Raw genomic sequence first — 18,830 nt, forward strand, 5'->3', positions numbered from 1 at the left:
CGGCTGGCGCTAGGCGAAACATAAGCGGAGACGGCGAAGTGAGCGTTGAATCATTCGCAGCCGACGAAGGCTTTCATGCGTCGAGCGTGAGCAGCGAGCCGAAACACAGCCAGGAGAGATAGTGATGTGCGTTTCCTCTTGTGCAGTCGTCTCTCACCGCCAAGACAGACAGAGAGTGGGAGCCAGAGAAACCCACGCCTGTCTTCAATCGACCAGCCTGCCAGTCCTTTCAAGAGAGCAAATAGCACTTCCTATTCACGATGGCAAGCACAAGCTCTATTCAAAAGCATGGCGGGGAGACCACCAGTTAGCACAAGTGAGTTCTGATTTGCGGTATCCAAGGTGCAGAATGGACTGATGGTTGGTGTATTTTCCTTTCTCATCAACCGCCGCGAGTAATCACCAGCATTAGAAGTGCCCCCTCACCTGCACAGAACAGAAGCAGCAATCATCAACCCCTCTTTTCCTGCAACAGCCTGCAAATTGAAGAAAAATCAGAAATTACAAGGTATTTTCGTCAATTTTTTTTTGGGATTTGCAATTGAGCAAGTACAATCAACAATTGAGCAGATACAGGTGTCGAATTGCTCAATTTTGAGCAAAATTGGCAAAATTGGGTGACATTGGTCACAATCAGGATCAATTTGCAGGACATTGGTCACAATCAAGATCAATTTGCAGGAAATTGGATGTCAAAATTTGGGGCTTTTGATGTAATTGTGCAATTAAACACTCATACATGCTGTATGATGTGAAAAATCGCACATTTGGGCAAAATTGCAGCAAATTGCAGTGCAAATCAAGGGGCTTTTGTGCCGATTTGGTTGATTTGCATGCAGGCAATCGCGTTTGATGCTGTGGATAATGTGTTGATGCCTTACAAGCACTCAATGTGCCTGTAAATCAAGGGGCTTTCATGTATTTGATGTATATGTGGCCAGGGGGAAGCATCGTGAACACTCTGGATGCCTTCATGTGCGTCAATGTACCATGTATGATCAGAAATTGATCTCAAATCAAGGGGCTTTTCAAGTTTGTATGCTTGTTAAGCTTGGCAAAGCAGCACGCAAGACATTTATGCCTTGAATCCTCAAAAATCAGCTTGCAGTCAAGGGGCTTTTGCCCAATTTCTGTTCGGGACTGTTGTATGCAGTGTACAAGACTGTAAAAGTCTGATTTTCACTCATTTGGACAGCCAGAAGAGCATTTATTGCTACTGTACCTGTTGGTACAGATTTGGCACAGCTTTGTGCAAGTTTTGGCATGGCTGTACACTGTTTTGAGTGACCAAAAGGTTCAATTTCAGCTGCTGTACTTGCCGGTACAGGTTTGGTACATCATTGGTGAGCACTTGGTACTGCTGTACAGTACTTTGGAAGGGCAATAGAGCGCATTTAAGGTGCTGTCCAAAATCTGCAGCAACCAGATTTTGGTGTTTTCATCACAAAAAGTGGGAGAAAAGTTGCATTTGTGCTTCCGCAGTGGGAGATAAAGCTTGGGAGAAAAACTGTGAGCACTTTGTGTGCTTTTGGTGCAGTGTTTGCACATTTTGCAGGGAGTCAGGCATTGACAGGTTGCATTTTGCTATGGCAACCACAGGTGAGAGCTCTTCATTGCTTCACATCAAGAAGCTTGAAGGCTCGCATAATTATGATATTTGGCAAACCCAGTGCTACAATGTGTTGCTCCAGAAAAAGTAGCACAAGCCTATCAAAGAAAGGGGTGTGATGCCCGCTTCTCTTACGGCTGAAGAGTGGGAAGATATGGATGAGCTGGCAAGATCTACTATCATGTTGTCTGTGTCAGACTCATTACTTTTCAGCATTCGTGAAGAGAAGACAGCTTGGGGAATGTGGCAGAGATTGCAAGACTTGTATGCCCAGCAAAGTGCCTCAAGCAAAGTGTATTGGTTGAAGAAACTCATAGGTCTTCAGATGAAGGAAGGGGCGTCTATGACAGCCCATCTAAATGAGTTTAATGGTATTGTCAGCCAGGTCATTAATCAAAAGTTGGCAATGGACGATGAGTTCAAAGCCACTTTTTTGTTATGCACTTTGCCAGAGAGTTGGGACACATTCAGGACAGCCACTAGCAATTCGCATGCTATGCTGTCATATGCAGATGTTGAGGGTGCTCTTCTTCAAGAAGAGATGAACAGGAAAAACAACTCTGTTGGAAAGTCCAATGCAATGAATGCACGTGGGAGATCCCAGCAAAGGGGGAAAAGCCAAGAAAGGGGAAGGAGCAAGTCTCGCTCCAAAAAGGATTTGGAATGCCATTATTGTGGCAAGAAGGGACACATTAAAAAGCAATGCTACAAATGGAAAAATGATCAAAAGGAAAAGGGAAAAGGCAAAGACAAAGAGAAAGATGAAGCCAAAGATGTAAAGCCAAAGGGCAAAAGTGGAGTCAAGATTGAAGAAATCAATGTGTCACATGCAGGTGGCAGTGAGGATGAGGTCCTATTTACTTCTTCACTTGATGCCCATTCACTTCTTACAGGTGGTCATGGTATGCACTCATGGATCATTGATTCAGGTGCCTCCTTTCATGTCACAGGTTGCAGAGACTTGTTTGTCAGGTATACTGCTGGCAATGAAGGAGTGGTTTATTTGGGTGATAACCATGCATGCAAGATTCTTGGCAGAGGTGATGTGAGGCTTGTATTTTCAGATGGCTCACAGCTTATGCTCCATGATGTCAGGCATGTGCCTGAGATCAAGAAGAATCTGCTTTCTACTGGACAGCTTGATGATGCTGATTATGTTACCACATTTGGTAGTGGAAAGTGGAAAATTAGTAAGGGCTTACTGGTTGTTGCCAGAGGCTCTAAGGTGGACACTCTTTATTTCATGCATGCAGGTGTTTGTCACCATGAATGCAACCGAGCTGCCGGAAATTTCTATGTGGCATAGCCGGTTGGGACACATGAGTGTCAAGGGAATGGAGCAATTGTCTCGTTTGGGTTACTTGCCTTCTCTAAAGTTTTCAAGTTTTCAGTTTTGTGAGCATTGTATATATGGTAGGCAACTACAGTGCCCCCACAAGAAAGCTCTTGGACAGAAAGATGCTCAGTTAGAGCTTGTGCATACAGATGTATGTGAGATGCCTCAGCTTTCTTTGGGAGGGGCAAAATACTTTGTGTCTTTTATTGATGATGCCACACGCAAGGTGTGGGTTTATCCTCTTCGTTTGAAGAGTGATACATTCTCAGTGTTTCAGAAGTTTGTTGCTCTTGTTGAGAATCAAACTGGCAAAACACTGAAGGCTTTGCGTTCCGACAATGGTGGAGAGTATATGTCCAAACAGTTTCAGGACTTTTGTGATGCTAAAGGCATCAAGAGGGAGCTCTCTACTCCTTATGATCCTCCACAAAACGGGACAGCAGAGAGGATGAACAGGACCATTCAGGAGAAGGTCCGTTCTATGTTGTCACATGCTGCATTACCTCATGGTTTTTGGGCTGAAGCTGTTATGACAGCCGTTCACCTTATAAATAGGTCACCTAACACGAGGCTTGGTGGGAAAGTGCCAGAAGAAGTATGGACAGGGAAGCCTCCGTCATACAAGCACTTGAGAGTGTTTGGTTGCGTTGCGTACGTGCACATACGCAGGGAAATGCGCACCAAACTTGATCCTAAGTCTCACAAATGCATATTCCTAGGATATGGTGACAGAGGTGAAATGGGGTATAGACTTTGGGATCCCATGAATAGAAAGATCATACGCAGCAATGATGTCATTTTTGATGAAACATGCATGTATAAGGAGCCTGCAAGGCAACAGGAGCCTGGCAGAGTCATCTTTGATGATGATGGACATCATGGACAACAACAAAGGGCTGTAAATCAGCCATTACAGCAGGAAAACCAGCCCTTAAATGGTGCTGAAAATGGTCCAAATGGACAGCCAGATATGGCAGAAGATATCCCTATGGATATACCACAGTTAGAGGAGATACCGGGCATGATTTTTCAGCCTTATGGCATGGAACAAGAGCCACCAATGGGTGATATGCAGGCTGGACAGCAACCTGCAAATGATGGTCATTGGGTACGGAGGTCCACAAGACCCTCCAGAGCCCCTGACAGGTTTGTTCCAGGGGTTGACTACTTGATGCTCACTGACTGTGGGGAGCCCTCATGTTATAAAGAGGCTTTACAGAGGGCAGACAAAGCTCTATGGGAGCGTGCCATGAAGTCAGAGATGGATTCTCTGCATAAAAATGGAACTTGGAAGTTGGTGCATTTGCCTGCAGGCAAGAAGGTTTTGCCATGCAAGTGGGTTTACAGGCTCAAAGTTGCATCAGATGCAAAGCCAAGATACAAAGCCAGGTTAGTGGCTAAGGGCTTCAAGCAGGAATATGGTGTGGACTTTGATGAGATCTTCTCTCCAGTGGTCAAAATGACCACACTTAGAGCTGTGTTGGCTTTGGTTGCGCATGATGATCTGGACTTGATTCAGATGGATGTGCTTTTCTTCACGGTGATCTCCATGAGGAGATATATATGCAGCAGCCAGAGGGTTATGCAGTGAGTGGAAAGGAGAAGCTTGTATGCAAGCTGAAAAAGAGTCTTTATGGGCTCAAACAGGCACCAAGAGAATGGTATCATAAATTTGATACATTCATGAAATCCCAGAAATTCAGGAGAAGTGACATAGATCACTGCTTGTACACCAAGAAAGCTTTGGATGGCAGTCTATTGATCCTCATCTTGTATGTTGATGATATGTTGATTGCCGGGAAATCTCGTAAAGAGATGGATGCCTTGAAGCAGAGGCTGCATCAAACCTTTGATATGAAGGATTTGGGTGATGCAAATCACATCTTGGGTATGCGGATACTTCGGGACAGAAATCAGCATGTGTTGTATTTGTCTCAGAAGGAATACATTGGCAAAGTTTTGTAGAGGTTCAATATGGACGGGGGGAAGAAGACTAGTACTCCTTTGCCTCCATATGTGAAACTCAGTGCTATGGACAGCCCACAGTCGGATAGAGACAGGGCTGATATGGCCAAGATTCCGTATGCTTCAGCATGTGGCAGTCTCATGTATGCCATGGTTGCTACTAGGCCGGACATTGCATTTGCAGTGGGAGTGGTTTCTAGATACATGGCCAACCCTGGCAAGAAGCATTGGGAAGCAGTGAAAGGTGTCATGAGATACCTGAAGGACACACAAGATATGTGCATTTGCTTTGGCAAACAGGATGCATTAGTGCATGGTTACACGGATTCGGATTATGCCGGTCATCCAGATAACCGGAAGTCTACTACCGGTTATGTGTTTACATTCACAGGAGGTGCTGTGTCATGGATATCCAGGATGCAGAAGTGCACAGCCTTATCTACTACAGAGGCCGAGTATATTGCAGCCACAGAGGCTTGCAAAGAGGCATTATGGCTATCTCGGTTAGTGGTTGATTTGGGCTACACAGGGGATATTCCATTGTTGCATTGTGACAGTCAGAGTGCCATCCAGTTGGCAAAGAACCCTGTCTTTCATACAAAGACGAAGCATGTGGATGTGAAGTATCACTTCATCAGAGAGGTGATAGAGAACAAGCAAATTCAGCTTGTTAAGATTCACACGGATGACAACCCGGCTGATCTGTTGACGAAGAGTTTGCCTCCGGAGCGGTTTGCTCATTGCAGACACTTGATGGGCATTGGATGAGGCCAGTTTCAGCCTTGATATGGCCTTGTATATTATCATGTACATGCTGATTTTTCTTTTCCTTCATTTAAGGGCACTTTGCCTTTAAGTGGGAGGTTGTTGGGGTAAAGGCGTTATGCCCACCCTTATAGTGTGTACAAGCCCATAAGTTATAGTACATAGTACACTTAGTACTTTTAATGTACTAAGTGCACTATGTGTACTAGTGCAATATACATGTGTGATAGGGGAGTCACACACTCATGCCTCATGAGTTGACTTATCCCCACAACTCTCTCTCTCTCCCTTGTGCTTCTCTGTGTATGTCTCTCACATTAACCTAACCCTAATTTACTTTCTCCCATCATGTGTCTCGTTCACTTAAGGCCAGGCCGGTGTCTCATGTGAATAGGCCAGTATTTTTGCTTAACATGAACGGGAGCCAGACTGGTGCCACCCGTGGGTTAGCAGGATGGTGTCGTATGGACGGGAGCCAGACTTGTGCCACCCGTGTATGACCTGGACTGTGTTCTATCCATGGGATTGTCACGCCATGGAAGAGCCAGTATTTGTGCCGTGTCTTGCCTATGGGATTGTCACTCCATAGGGAGGCTCGTGCCTGGAACTGTGTTTTACCTATGGGACTGTCACTCCATAGGAAGACCAGGATTTATGTTTTATGTCGTGCCATTTTTGTGCCGACAGATATTTTGTACTTGTTCCATGAACGGGAGATATATCCATGATACTATTTGCACATGCACTCATGTTTTGCATGTTTGAAACTGTTTTCGCATGACTTGTATTCTTGTGTTTGCTTGCTTGACGTGTCACTTATTGAGCGGGGACGCCTGCCAGTGAGTTGTGAAGTTTGCTTTGTCTTCTGACGAGTTTTGTTGCATGTGAACAGGTGGTAAGTGTATTGAACTTGTTGGTGTAATAGTTTTAATTCTAACCTTTTAGTTTATAAGGTTGTAAGTTCACATTCACTTAAAAGTGGGCACCCACATATGGGCCAAGGTGGACCACACTTAACCCTTTGTGTGTGTGGGAGTGGGTGCATGACCACCCACACCACACCATGAAGCTGGCCGCCCCCATGCAAACTTGGGGAGCTGGCCAGCTGTGGTTGTGGAACTCCCCTCCAACACCTTCAAAAGATGGCGACCACCCTTATGCTCTGGACACACACGATCGTGCGCTTCCATCTCCACCACCTCAGCAGCCGGCGATTCTGTTCCTCCACACCTCTTTAGGCTGCGCTACATTTCCTCTTCAGACTGGTGGCTGAGCCACCCCATAGGCGGCTGCGTTACTGCATAACCAGGCGGTGATTGTTCTTCTCAAGCTGCGCTGCCTACTGCAGGCGGCTGTGTGTGCATCTCCAGTCAGGCGACCCTACAGGCTGCGCTCCACCTCTATACAGGTTGCGCAGGCTGCGCTGCTGCTCTTCACAGGCGGCTGTCTATCCCTCAGGCTGCGCATGCTCCCATCCATCAGGCGGCTACACCACAAGCTGACGGCTGCTTCTCCTACTCTGCAGGCGGCTGGCTGCCATCTCCATACAGGCTGCGCTGCCTCTTCATACAGCCCACTGTGTATCCATCTCCAGTCTTCTCCATACAGGCGGCTGTGCCTTCTACAAGGTGGCTTCAATTGCTCAGCAGCCAGGCGTTACCTCTCCAAAGGGCTGCTCCTTCTGCTCCTTTGCAGGCGGTTGCGTCGCCCTTTCATAGGCGACATCTCCCTTCTTCAGATAGGCTACATCTTTTCCACAAGCAGCTACCCCTCATCCTCCTCGACAGGCTGTTGTGTCTTGGTGTCTACCACTAGTAGCTGCACACACACTTTCGGGTATTAGTCTTCCATCTGCAAGCTACAAGTAAGTGAATTCAAATTTAAGTTAAGAACTGTGTTGTAAATCTGATAAAGGATTCTCTCTCTACGGCTAACACCCGTTCGGTGCCGGGTAGTCCAAGCTTTTGGAGAACCACGGTCCAAAGGTGCCGAGATCGGGAGAGCCATGCGTTAGTACGGGAGCGCCTGTTTGTGCGTGGTCCTGGAACACCAGTGGGGCGAACATCTACTTCGAGCCTCTTGTTTGGTACTGTATGCATTTGTACATGGACATCATCTGGTTCTTTGAACCCATGGATCATTGTATTTGTTAAATACTCCCAATAATATATCATATATTGAGGGGGGGTCGGCCCGTTCCGGCCCCAGTGCTGGTGTCCGTTTATTTCATTTCATTTCATTTCAAACTTCAGTTGTTATATTAAGTTGTCCATTTCAAATTGTGATATTAAGTTGTGCTATTACGAGTGTGGGTGTCCAACGGAGTCTATTCCCACTTGACGGGATCGGTTTCATTGGTATCAGAGCACGGTAGTGGGAAAACAAACCTGTGTATTGGACACCCCGCTTCTAGCACACTTAACACAATGGACAGCCAAGGCAACCCTTTGGAAGTGCCTAATTCAAGGGTCCCATCTAGTGCCTCGCGTGGTTCTGATGCTCTACGAGGAAGGCACAAGCCTCTTGAAAGGGTAAATGATAGTGATTCAAAGGGACAACTGTCTCGAGGAAAGACAGTCATGCTAGAAGAAGAGCCTGATGCAATGAGGGCTGAAATGGAGCATATGAGAAAGCTTTTGCAGGCACAGGAGCAAGAGCTGAAATTTTTGCATGAAGATCCCCATGTGCAAAGTGCCATTGAAGCAAGGAAAGCCGATGCAATGGTAGATGTGACTTCTGAGTCCATGGCACGGGAAATGGGCAAGAAGCCAAGGGAGTTGGCACTTTCTTACCTCCTCCGCAAAGGTGACATCAAAGAGGGGGAAGACGGAGAGCTGAAATTCAGAAATCCACCTCGCTTGAAGCATGGAGATCCCGCATTTCAAAGGTTGAGGTCATTTATGCAAAAGGAAGAGGTGACAGTCACCTCTCGTCATGCATCTTCTCCACAAGGCACAAAGCGTGACAGGTATATGTATGCTAGTACTCATGGAGGGCATGAAGGTCACATGCATTCAAGACATGTATCCCATGGTAGGGATGAGAGGTCTGCCACTAGAAGAGCTTTGTCTATTGAGTTGTCTCATGGAGAGACATTGCCTTATGCAGGAAAGTCACATGCATCTAATTCTCAAGTTCGTGGAGCACATGCCACCGTGCTTCATGAAACTTCCACGATGGCCCATGAAGCACATGCAAATAGGGCTGCCCCGTTGAATAAAGGGAAAAGAAAAAGAGAGGACCATGAGCCTCATGCCAGAAAGCTCAAGGAATTTAAAGCAAGTGACAAGTCTGTTAAGTTTGATGTTTTTCATGGAGAGCATGATGCTTCTAAAGTGTTAGCATTTGTGGCACAGTTTGACATTGCCTTTAGCGATGAGGACTTCACTGAGAAGTCTAAAGTACGCCACGCTAGCATGTTCTTGAAAGGGACCGCTGCTCATTGGTGGATCACTGAAAAGATCACTAAAGATCCCATTTGCACCTGGAAGGAATTTAAGGACAGATTCTATGCTCAATTTTTGCCACCAAATGGGGAGCAAACTCTCACCCAAAAGTGGGATAGACTTGAGCAAAGAGATAATGAAAGCGTGCAACAGTATGTCAACAAGTTTTGGAAAGTGTTGCTGGAGGTAACTCCTTTTATGCAAATCACTGAGGATGAAAGAAAGAGGAAGTTTCGCTCTGGATTGCAACCAGCATATCGTTCGAGCATTGAATTGCACCTGAAACATACTTTGCAACAGCTCACAGTCTCTGCTCTTGCTATGGAGCATTTGGTGTTTAAAATTAAGTAAGATCACGGCGGTTCAAAGGGGAAAGATAAGGCTGTACCAAATCTGCAAAAAGGTGGACAGCCACCTAAAAAGAACTTCCGGGGGACCCACAAGGAAGGTAAAGCTGAAAATACCTCATCTAAAGATCAAGGCCCAAAGAAAAACAAATTTGGCTTGACCCCGGAGCAAAGAGAGCAATATGCCAAGGAGGAAAAATGTTTTTCTTGTGGTAGCACATGTTTCGACAATGCCCTGACCGCAAACCAAAGCACGAGGATAAGCAGACCAAGGCTAATGTACATGCAGTTCCCGATGTGCAGGGAAATACAAATCATGATGCAAAAGAGTGGATGGTATGCAAGGCTTGGGGTCAAATTAAGGATCAGTCCGCCCTATTCATGTTTGATGACTCTGCAAGCGATAACTTCATCTCCATACAAACGGCAGCTGCCTTGGGTATTGAGGTTGAGAACATGGGACCCCAGATTGAAGCCGAAGCTGCTTTTGTTGGTAAAGAGGTGCAGGTTACCCCGCTGATAGGGAAGTTGCGCATACATATCCAGGGCTACCTTGATAATGAACATTTCTTAGTTGCACCATTAAATGGATGTGATGTATTATTGGCATCATAGGCTTGAGCCCCGCAAAGAATACAAGACCAACATGATTTCTTTTATGCATAAAGGCCGCATGCATTTCATTGATGCTGGCAAAGAAGGGGATTCCATCCCACTTGTATCTCACATCCAAATTAATAAAGCAATGAAAAAGAGTCTTTCTGTGTACTTGGTTTTTGTTCGTGATAGCATTGTACCAAGTCATCAAAATGTGGACACTATGACTAATGATAGGCTGAATTTTCTTCATGCATTCAACGACTGTTTTGCTAATGCACTGCCAGGTTAATTACCTCCCCAAAGGCCCGAAGATCATCGCATAGATCTTGTGCCAGGTAGTTCTCCACCTAACAAACCCGCATACCGAGTGAGTGCTGCATAACAAGAAGAGATCATGAAGCAAGTAAATGAGCTTTTAGAGAAAGGTTTGGTCCAGCCTAGTTCCTCACCTTATTGCTCTCCTGTGCTTCTTGTTCAAAAGAAAGACGGATCATTCCGCATGTGTGTGGACTATAGAGCTTTAAACAAGCTTACCATTAAGAACAGATTTCCAATTCCGCGTATTGATGACATTTTGGATAAGCTTGATGGTTCGGCTTGTTTCAGCCGACTTGATTTGAAGAGTGGTTATCACCAAATACGAGTGGTGCCACAAGATGTCCATAAAACTGCATTAAGGACAGCCTTTGGATTATATGAATTTTTGGTGATGCCTTTTGGTCTCACCAATGCTCCTGCCACGTTTAATCGTATGATGGATAGGATATTCCGACCCCATCGCAAATTCACAGGAGTATTCTTTGATGATATCTTGGTTTTCTCCAAGAATGAGCAGGAACACAGAACTCATTTGGTCACAGTGTTTGAAGAGTTGCGGAAGCATAAACTTTTCATTAATGCCAAGAAAAGTGAGTTCTTCCTTTCAGAGATACATTATTTGGGTCATATTGTATCCAAAGATGGTGTAACAATGGATCCTGCAAAGATAGAGACCATTCGGAATTGGCCAGAATTGCAAAACGTATATCAAGTACGTAGTTTTCTGGGATTATGTTCATATTATAGGCATTTCATAAGGCATTTTGCTATGATAGCCACCCCCCTACATGATCTCACAAAGAAGAAAACCACTTTCAAATGGACTTCAAAAGAACAGGATGCTTTCTTGCAACTCAAGCATGCTATCATATGTGGACCCGTATTGATTGTTCCTGACTTGCAAAGATCATTCGTGGTAGAATGTGATGCTTGTGGCGATTGTATAGGAGCTGTCCTAAATCAAGAAGGGCATGCAGTTGCATATGAGAGCTGTCGTTTACATGATGCTAAGCTTCATATGGATATCTATGAGAAAGAGCTCTTGGCTGTAATTCATGCCTTAAAGATTTGGAAACATTATCTTCTTGGGGTTGAATTCGTAGTCAAGATAGATCATCAAAGCTTGAGATACTTTCTATCTCAAACAAAGCTTTCGGAGAAGCAGATGAGAATGGCAAACTTTCTTTCCATGTTTCATTTTCATATTGTGCATACTCCAGGAAAGAAAAATGTGGTAGCAGATGCATTATCCAGGAGGCCTTATGTAGCTGCAGTCTCAGTGGCCTCTCATGGAGACTTATCTGCTATGCGAGATTTGTATCATTTGGATGTTGATCTTTGCCATATATGGACTGATTTGATGGCTGGTCATTCACATGCCTCTTATGCTATCAATGAGGGTTATCTTATGAAGGATACTTGCCTTTGTGTTGTGAAGGATTTGCGTCCGAAGGTTATGGAGAAATGTCACGCTCCACCTTATGCTGGTCATAGAGGTATCATGCCCTACAGTCATGCAAAGGCTGTTTTCTCCTGAATTTTGCCTTTAGCTTGCCCTAGGGCTGTCCTACAGCCCCTCCATGGCTGGTGGGTTCAGCCTGGGCCTTCCTGGTCCTCATGGGGTTGGTTCCACACCATTCCCACGCCCACACTAAGATCCGGGGTAGCCCTATGGGTTGGCCCCTTGTCCTAAACACTAACTACTCAGTGATCTGGCATCCGGTACCATACCAGAAACACAGAATCACACACATCATTCTAGAGGGAGACTCACAGCGCGGACTGGCACTGTTTCATGTGCAGGACAGTGCACACCTGACCTTGGACTCATGTGCAGGACAATGCACACCTGACCTCGGACGACTGAGATGGATCCCTGGCGGACTCGTCCCGGACTGGGCTCACATGGGACTAGTTCACCATCCCAGGTCCTGCACCTTTTGTACAAAAATGTGTACGTGGCATCCAAGTGTGGGGTGCACGTGACATCCCCTTCTGCTCAACTTGTCCTCCAACTCTGGCCGTGGAGTACCAACCACAATGAAATCAGCCAAGTCATAAGACTCCAAGACAGACCTTCCAGATGCCATAGTTGGTCTCGTCCAATTGTTGATCCACCGGGAATGTGGGGATCTTCACGTGCTTCTCAGCCATCTCAAGCAAATCTGCCATCTCAATGGTTCACAAGGTCTTGTGAAGGAAGGGTGGGATGCAAGGTGGCTGTCCAACAGTGATGGCCGCCTTCTACCCAATCTCCAAGTCCCAAACAGCCCACGAAATCTCCAATCAGCACCAAAAATTAGCAAACCCTCAAGCTCTCACTGTCTCCAAGCTTCAAGCCACCTGGGGCTCTGATACCATGTCAGAATGCACAGTGGAAAATGAGATGGGTGCTGCGGAGAACCTAACGCAGAAGTTTAGAGAGAGAGAACCTATATAAACTCTGCTATATACACAAGAATCCGGTACAAGAGGAAGGGGGGGACCACCCTCCAGTGCTGGTTGGCCAGCCTAAAAGCAACCGACAACAGCAGATATGCCCACGACCAGCAAAAAATGCAGTCGGCTAGGAAAAATCACCAGTCGGCTAGTACAGTAGGAGTCGGCCAGCATAAGACTGCCCCACGACCAGAAAAAAATAGGGAAAACATGGAAAAATGAGAAAAGCTCCTGGGCAGGTACACCCACAACAAAGGCCCTCACTGTACAGACAGGGGATGATTGCTAACAGTTGTAACATTGGTTATTGTATTTTGGATAATCTGGCCTTTCTCTTTGGGGGAGAAAAAATATTCCAAGGGGGTTCAGCCCATTTTGGCCCAAGTGAGGTGTGGCTTCCTCCTCTCTCTTTCTTTTACAATTTGTGGTTCAAGTTTTTATTGTGAATGTGGTTGTGGCCATCCATGTGTGTTTAATTTGCATTATGTTAAGTGTGAAAGCCCCCTTCTCGAGCTGCATCTCTCCCCCTCCCCCAAAAGAAAAAATAAATTAAAAAAATCTTCAACTAGCTCCTCAATAACCATATTTTTACTTCGTGGTGGTGTGGGTTCTTGCACTGCTGCTTAGTGAGCTAAACCACCTCCAACTGAGGAGAATTCCTCTTCAAATAACCACATCAGAGCACAAGTGTAATTTTCTCCCTATAATGGCATAGTGTAATTTTCTCCCTATAATGGCCATTCTTTCGCCTCCTTGGATTGAATTCTGAGATTAGGAGTCTTCTTGTATTTGCCCTGCCTTTCGAGCTTGTCAAAGCATGTACACTGTGCATCCTTACTAAAATTATTGGCTTGTATCTCTAGGGTGGTCTTGCTTTTTGAGCTTCTCTTGTATTTGCCCTGCCTTTCGAGCTTGTCATACCATTGACCAAAGCATGTACACTGTGCGTCCTTACTAAAATTATTGGCTTGTATCTCTAGGGTGGTCTTGCTTTTTGAGCTTCTTGTCGTTCTATGAGCAGGCATGTACACTACTGTCCCTTACTAGAATTCTTTTGTACTCTTGGCCTGGATCTCGTGCAAGAGCCAACCCCCTATGAAATTGGATGTTTGGCACATGCTCAATAAAAAAAGCTTCATCTGGCTCTTGTTTGACTCCTTCAATTGAACTCTCAATTGTCAAATACCTTGGACAAACTGTTCAATTATCTCCACTTCTTGTTGTGAACTTTGTTCGCAAATGCTTAAAGTACAAAGGCATAACTGCACTGGGTGTTTGAGCCTTGCAATGTGTATGCCGCATCCCCCCACCTGCTCATTTGCTTCATCTCAATTTTAGTAAATGAATTATCCTGGCCTTTTGTTCAGTCTTAACCACTATGAAGAAAAAAAACTCGACAGGTGAGACTTTGATTGAAATCATATTGAAAGAAACCTTACTGGGAGCCTTTAAACGAGATGGTCCAAGTTTGTTCTGAAAGAAGTGAGGTTGTCATTGGCAAGGTCCCGATTCTGATCTTCTTAGCGTTGCTTTCGTTCAGACTCTACCTTCTCTTTCTTCTCTTTTCTTGTTATACTTACATGATGATGACACCCTTCCTTTCTCCTGCTATACCTTACCCATCTCGAAACTGTGCTTGCAATGCCCATCTGCACTTGTCTTGATTGATGAGTAGATTGAGGCAGCTAGAGGTGGAGCTATTCACTATGACAAGTAGGTGACTGGCAGGGTATGCACAATTGAGGGATGCTCAGAGGAGATTCATAGTGTGATTGGGATGCCCTCTCTTCCCTGCACTCTTTGGACTCCTCATAGATCCTCAAGCTTCTTGTGTGCTGTTAAGTTCTAATTCCAGTGGTTTGGGGATCACCTTGTGATACTGGCTGTGTGTTTTTAATGTGTTCGCTATGAGCAAGCAGAGTCTATCTTAAGTTGGTAGATCACAGCTGCTAAGTTCTAATTCTAGTGGTTTGGGATCACTTTGTGATACTGGCTGTATGTTTTTAAAACATTTGCTATGAGCAAGCAGAGTCTGTCTTAAGTTGGTGGTCGCAGGTAAGTGCATCTTTTCAGTCCCTGTCCAGTTGTATGTAGCCATGTTCTGTTTGCACTCGAGTTGGAGCACACTGTGCCTGCTTCTTTCTTTCATTTATATCAACCATTTTTTCAAGAAAATCAAGGCTTTACTGTCATTCTTAAAAAAAAAAAAAAACCTACTATTTTTATTGTGTTCAGGAAAAAGACGTGAATACTACGAAAATGCAAAAAAGGTGAAGAAATACAAAACGTTAATAAAGCATCTTCCTCAACAGGAGCAGAGGTCAATAGCTGAGGTATATGTTTTTTTTTGCTTTGAAATTCAGCCAATTCAGACAGCCCAGCAGTCAAAGTTGCATGCAGTATAGTCTTCATGTTTTGCAAAAACACCATTTTCAATTTCCATTGCTTCAGATGATTCTGTTTCCTCTAGATGTAGCACCTTAGTAGTAGTTTTGGAAAGCCTTGATGTAGTGTAGAATCTGTAGTCCTGCCTTTGAAATGGTGTCTGGGACGAGAGAACACCCCCTCCCCCCTTCCCCCCCCACAAAACAAACCCACAAGATTCTCCCGCCCTCCTGTCTTTTTCCTCCAAATCTTTGGTTTATTGGGTAAGATTCATAGTCTGGCAAGTGCAAGTTTTCATTCTTGGTTTGAATGAATGGCAGTCTTTCACCCTCTTTATGTGTTAGAAATCATGAGTTACTTCTTTTGATAGCTGTACAACATGCTCAAGTAGTAGATTTGCTAATGACTAATCGTTTTTGCTGCTTTAAGGATTTTGTAGGTGGTCCAAGTGCGGACAAAAAGGAAGGTGAGTTCAATGATGATCCCATAAGCAATGATAGTACATTTCATAGGGGATCTTCCTATCCTGCAAAAAGGGAGAAAAATAAGTTGAAGAAAGGAAGGAATGTGTTAGAAGGATTGAGACAGGATTTTATGAAGAAAAAACAGGAAGAGGAGAAACTGGAGGAGGAGAGAGAGGAAGCCCTCAAGGCAAAGGAAGAAGCTCGTATAAAAGCTTTTCAAACACGTAAAGATCTAAAGGCAAAAATGTTCAAGAGGACCAATTCTGGTCAACCTTTGATGAAGCATAGGCTAGAGCATATTTTGGAGTCCATTCAGCAGCGGCCATAGCCCGAGCTCTCAATGGAAGCCATGCTTTTGTTATATTCCCATTTTATGAAGGTATAAACATTGTGTTGCTCAAAGCTGAAGTGTTGACACAAGCATATCATTTGTTATGGCAGAATCTTTTTAACATTATGAACCTTGCAGTGAAGGAGGGATGATGAAAAGATAAAGAAACACAAAGCAAGAGGAGAATGGCGAAGATGAATGAGGGAACTCCAACACTATTTTTTGAAACTTCCTTTTGCTTAGGTTTGTTGATTTGTGTGATACTTTCATAGTAGCCTTGAGCTTCTTGTACGGTCACTAGTATCCTCATTGCTTAATCTTTCTTGAGGTCTTCCTAAGGTGTGCACTTAGTGGTTGTGGTCTATTGGTTGTTGAGGTTTACCACGTGTGGTACTAACCTTTTCTTATTTGTTTTGGTATCCACACCTTTTCTCCTTAATAGTATCCTTGAGATTGAAGGAGATGTTTCTTCATCCATTGCCTTCAAGATGGTTGAGGTCTCGTCTTGGCGTTGATTCCTTTGTTGACTTCTTTGTGAGGCGTGTTAGCAATGGTTTTCCTTACGTTTCTTGATCGTCTTGGAGACTAGGGAGAAGTAGTTGTCTTGCAAAACTTTGAATGATTTGTACCACAGCTTTGATGGGGCTTCAAAGTGGCACTATGATTGTGTCATCACCCTCTTGAGTTGAGTAGTCTTGTTTGCCGATTAGATGGTGCAACTAGCTACACCAATCTACATTAGTTGTCTTGCAAATCTTTGAATGACTTGTATCACAGCTTTGATGGGGCTTCAAAGTGGCACTATGACTGTGTCATCGCCCTCTAGTTTTGTTTGCCGATTAGACGGCGCACTTGGTTACACCAATCCACGTTTGGCTCAGTAGTATCCATTCTTCCATAGTCTTGTAGGCATCACACACACCTTTTTGGCCAAGGGATTATTTCTATCATTATTTCTGACAGAAATAATATTAATCTCTTTAGAAATCCCTCATAATGCACTATGCATGAATTTACACTTTGGGCATTAGTATTTGTGGGCTAAAGTTCTAGCTTATCCAAGGCCTCTTGTGTTTCATATGAAAACAAGTTGTGACTTGCCCCTATATCATCAATGCAATGCTAGAAGCTTGACTACTAGATGTAGAGATCTAGACCTTTAGCCAAGCAGGTTCGATATCCAAGTCCTCATCTTTCAGAGAAGTGAGTGCAACCATGTTCACGTACAACGTTTTGGTCATGAGACCTTTGTTTGGCTTAAATCTCACAGGCTTTAGCTTCATCGCTAGCTTGTTTTTCAATTCGTGCCATTTCAATACCATAAAGGGTCTTATCTCTTATCGAGTCTTGTCAAGTGATCTCTGACTTTGGATGGTCCCATACCTCGATATTTTAACTTTTTCTTCTTATTGGATCCAACCTCGAACATGAGCGTTAGATCTAACTAGTTTTTTCTATGGAACTTCTCAACAATTACTCTTTGTGACACTATCAATTTGGTGTCATCCAAATTTTCTAGGTTAATCAACCTTTCGGCCATTGCATTTTTAGCACTGAATGTAATTCTCAAGCTTGGATAAGGTATTCCATCAACATCATTGGGTCTACTCCATATGCCACCAACCGGAATAGTGTGTATCTAGTTACAACTTCGTGTTAACCACTCCGTAGGTTAATATGGTTTCATTTGCTCGACCTACTTACCCAAACGAACGTGCTTTTACCCTTTGTAAGATGACACTAGAACATATAAAGCAGTTTTACCATGGACTTACGATCAAATAGGAAAAGTCTACAGACTTAGTATACAGAGTTCCTTAAGACTAGTAATAAAATATCGGACCATTTTTCATTTTTAAGTTTGATCGGTCTAATATGAAAACTAGTCATATGTAGGTAAGTCATTTTTTACAAAAAGTAATACACAATCATTCAGTTTTCTTGTTTTCCCTCCTCTCCTCTTCTTACTTTTAAATCTTACTTGCTTGATGGATGCATGCTAGATAGATTTGATTGTAGGTTTTTTTCTTACAATAGCTTCTTTTCCTTCCCTTGTCTTGGTCAGAGAGAACCACCACGAAGATGGATCTCTTCTTTCCTCCATCTAGGCATTGAGAGCTCTCCCTTCACCCCTTTGGCAAGGAGCATTCCAATGCGACAACAGTGTGAGGATGCGACAGATGAGCTAGCGCACCCACATAGAAAGTTACATTTGTGGTTTTAAGGAAAAATCCAACGACACATGCTTTGGCAAGACGTAGGCAAGACCTTGACTTCAACATATTTGGAGCCATTGTTGCCAAGGACTAGCCTATGGCTTAGCTCCATTTTCCACCCATTCCAAACTGCTGGAATCATCCAATATTGCCTAGTGTTGATTAGGAGGACACACTTTGAAAAGCATACGGTTTTGGAGCATTGGATGTGTTTTTTTAATTGCTTTTGATTTTGATTTAGAGTTTATTTTGCAATATGGTGTTCTATGTAGTTTTTTAGTGATTTACATCAAATTGGAGACCAAAAGGCTTAGATTTCATTGCTTTTATCCAAGAATTATCTTAGCATTATGATTAGGAGTAGAATCCACTACAAAAACATGAGCTTCATTAGATTGAATTAGAGTGAAATTGTCGATTCTTATTTATGCATTTCATATTTTGATTATGCATTATTGAATTGGTAGAAAAACTATCTAAAAACAATCAAAAAACACTTAATTAGTTGCATCACAACCATTAATTAGTATTGGGATCCCTAATCTCATTTCATAAAGTTCAAAAAATCACAAAACTCACAAAAAAGGCCAAACTAGCTCTTGTGTAAGA

At 43.9% G+C, this 18,830-nt stretch overlaps 1 protein-coding gene across 1 annotated transcript in view; it reads left to right on the top strand.

Annotated features, from left to right (window-relative positions):
• LOC147629439 (rRNA-processing protein) overlaps window positions 1-16,478 on the top strand; it is a 28,452-nt gene extending 11,974 nt beyond the window's left edge. Inside the window, exons 2-3 of the mRNA XM_086812717.1 lie at window positions 15,061-15,158; window positions 15,640-16,478. Coding sequence (XP_086668843.1) covers window positions 15,061-15,158; window positions 15,640-16,002 — 461 coding nt within the window. The 3' untranslated portion in view covers window positions 16,003-16,478. The remainder of the gene's footprint in view (window positions 1-15,060; window positions 15,159-15,639) is intronic.
• Window positions 16,479-18,830: the final 2,352 nt, after the last annotated feature.

Source organism: Cibotium barometz, chromosome 18 (genome assembly GCF_041138505.1).
Source record: "Cibotium barometz isolate CiBa-2024 chromosome 18, ASM4113850v1, whole genome shotgun sequence".
Classification (NCBI taxonomy): domain Eukaryota; kingdom Viridiplantae; phylum Streptophyta; class Polypodiopsida; order Cyatheales; family Cibotiaceae; genus Cibotium; species Cibotium barometz.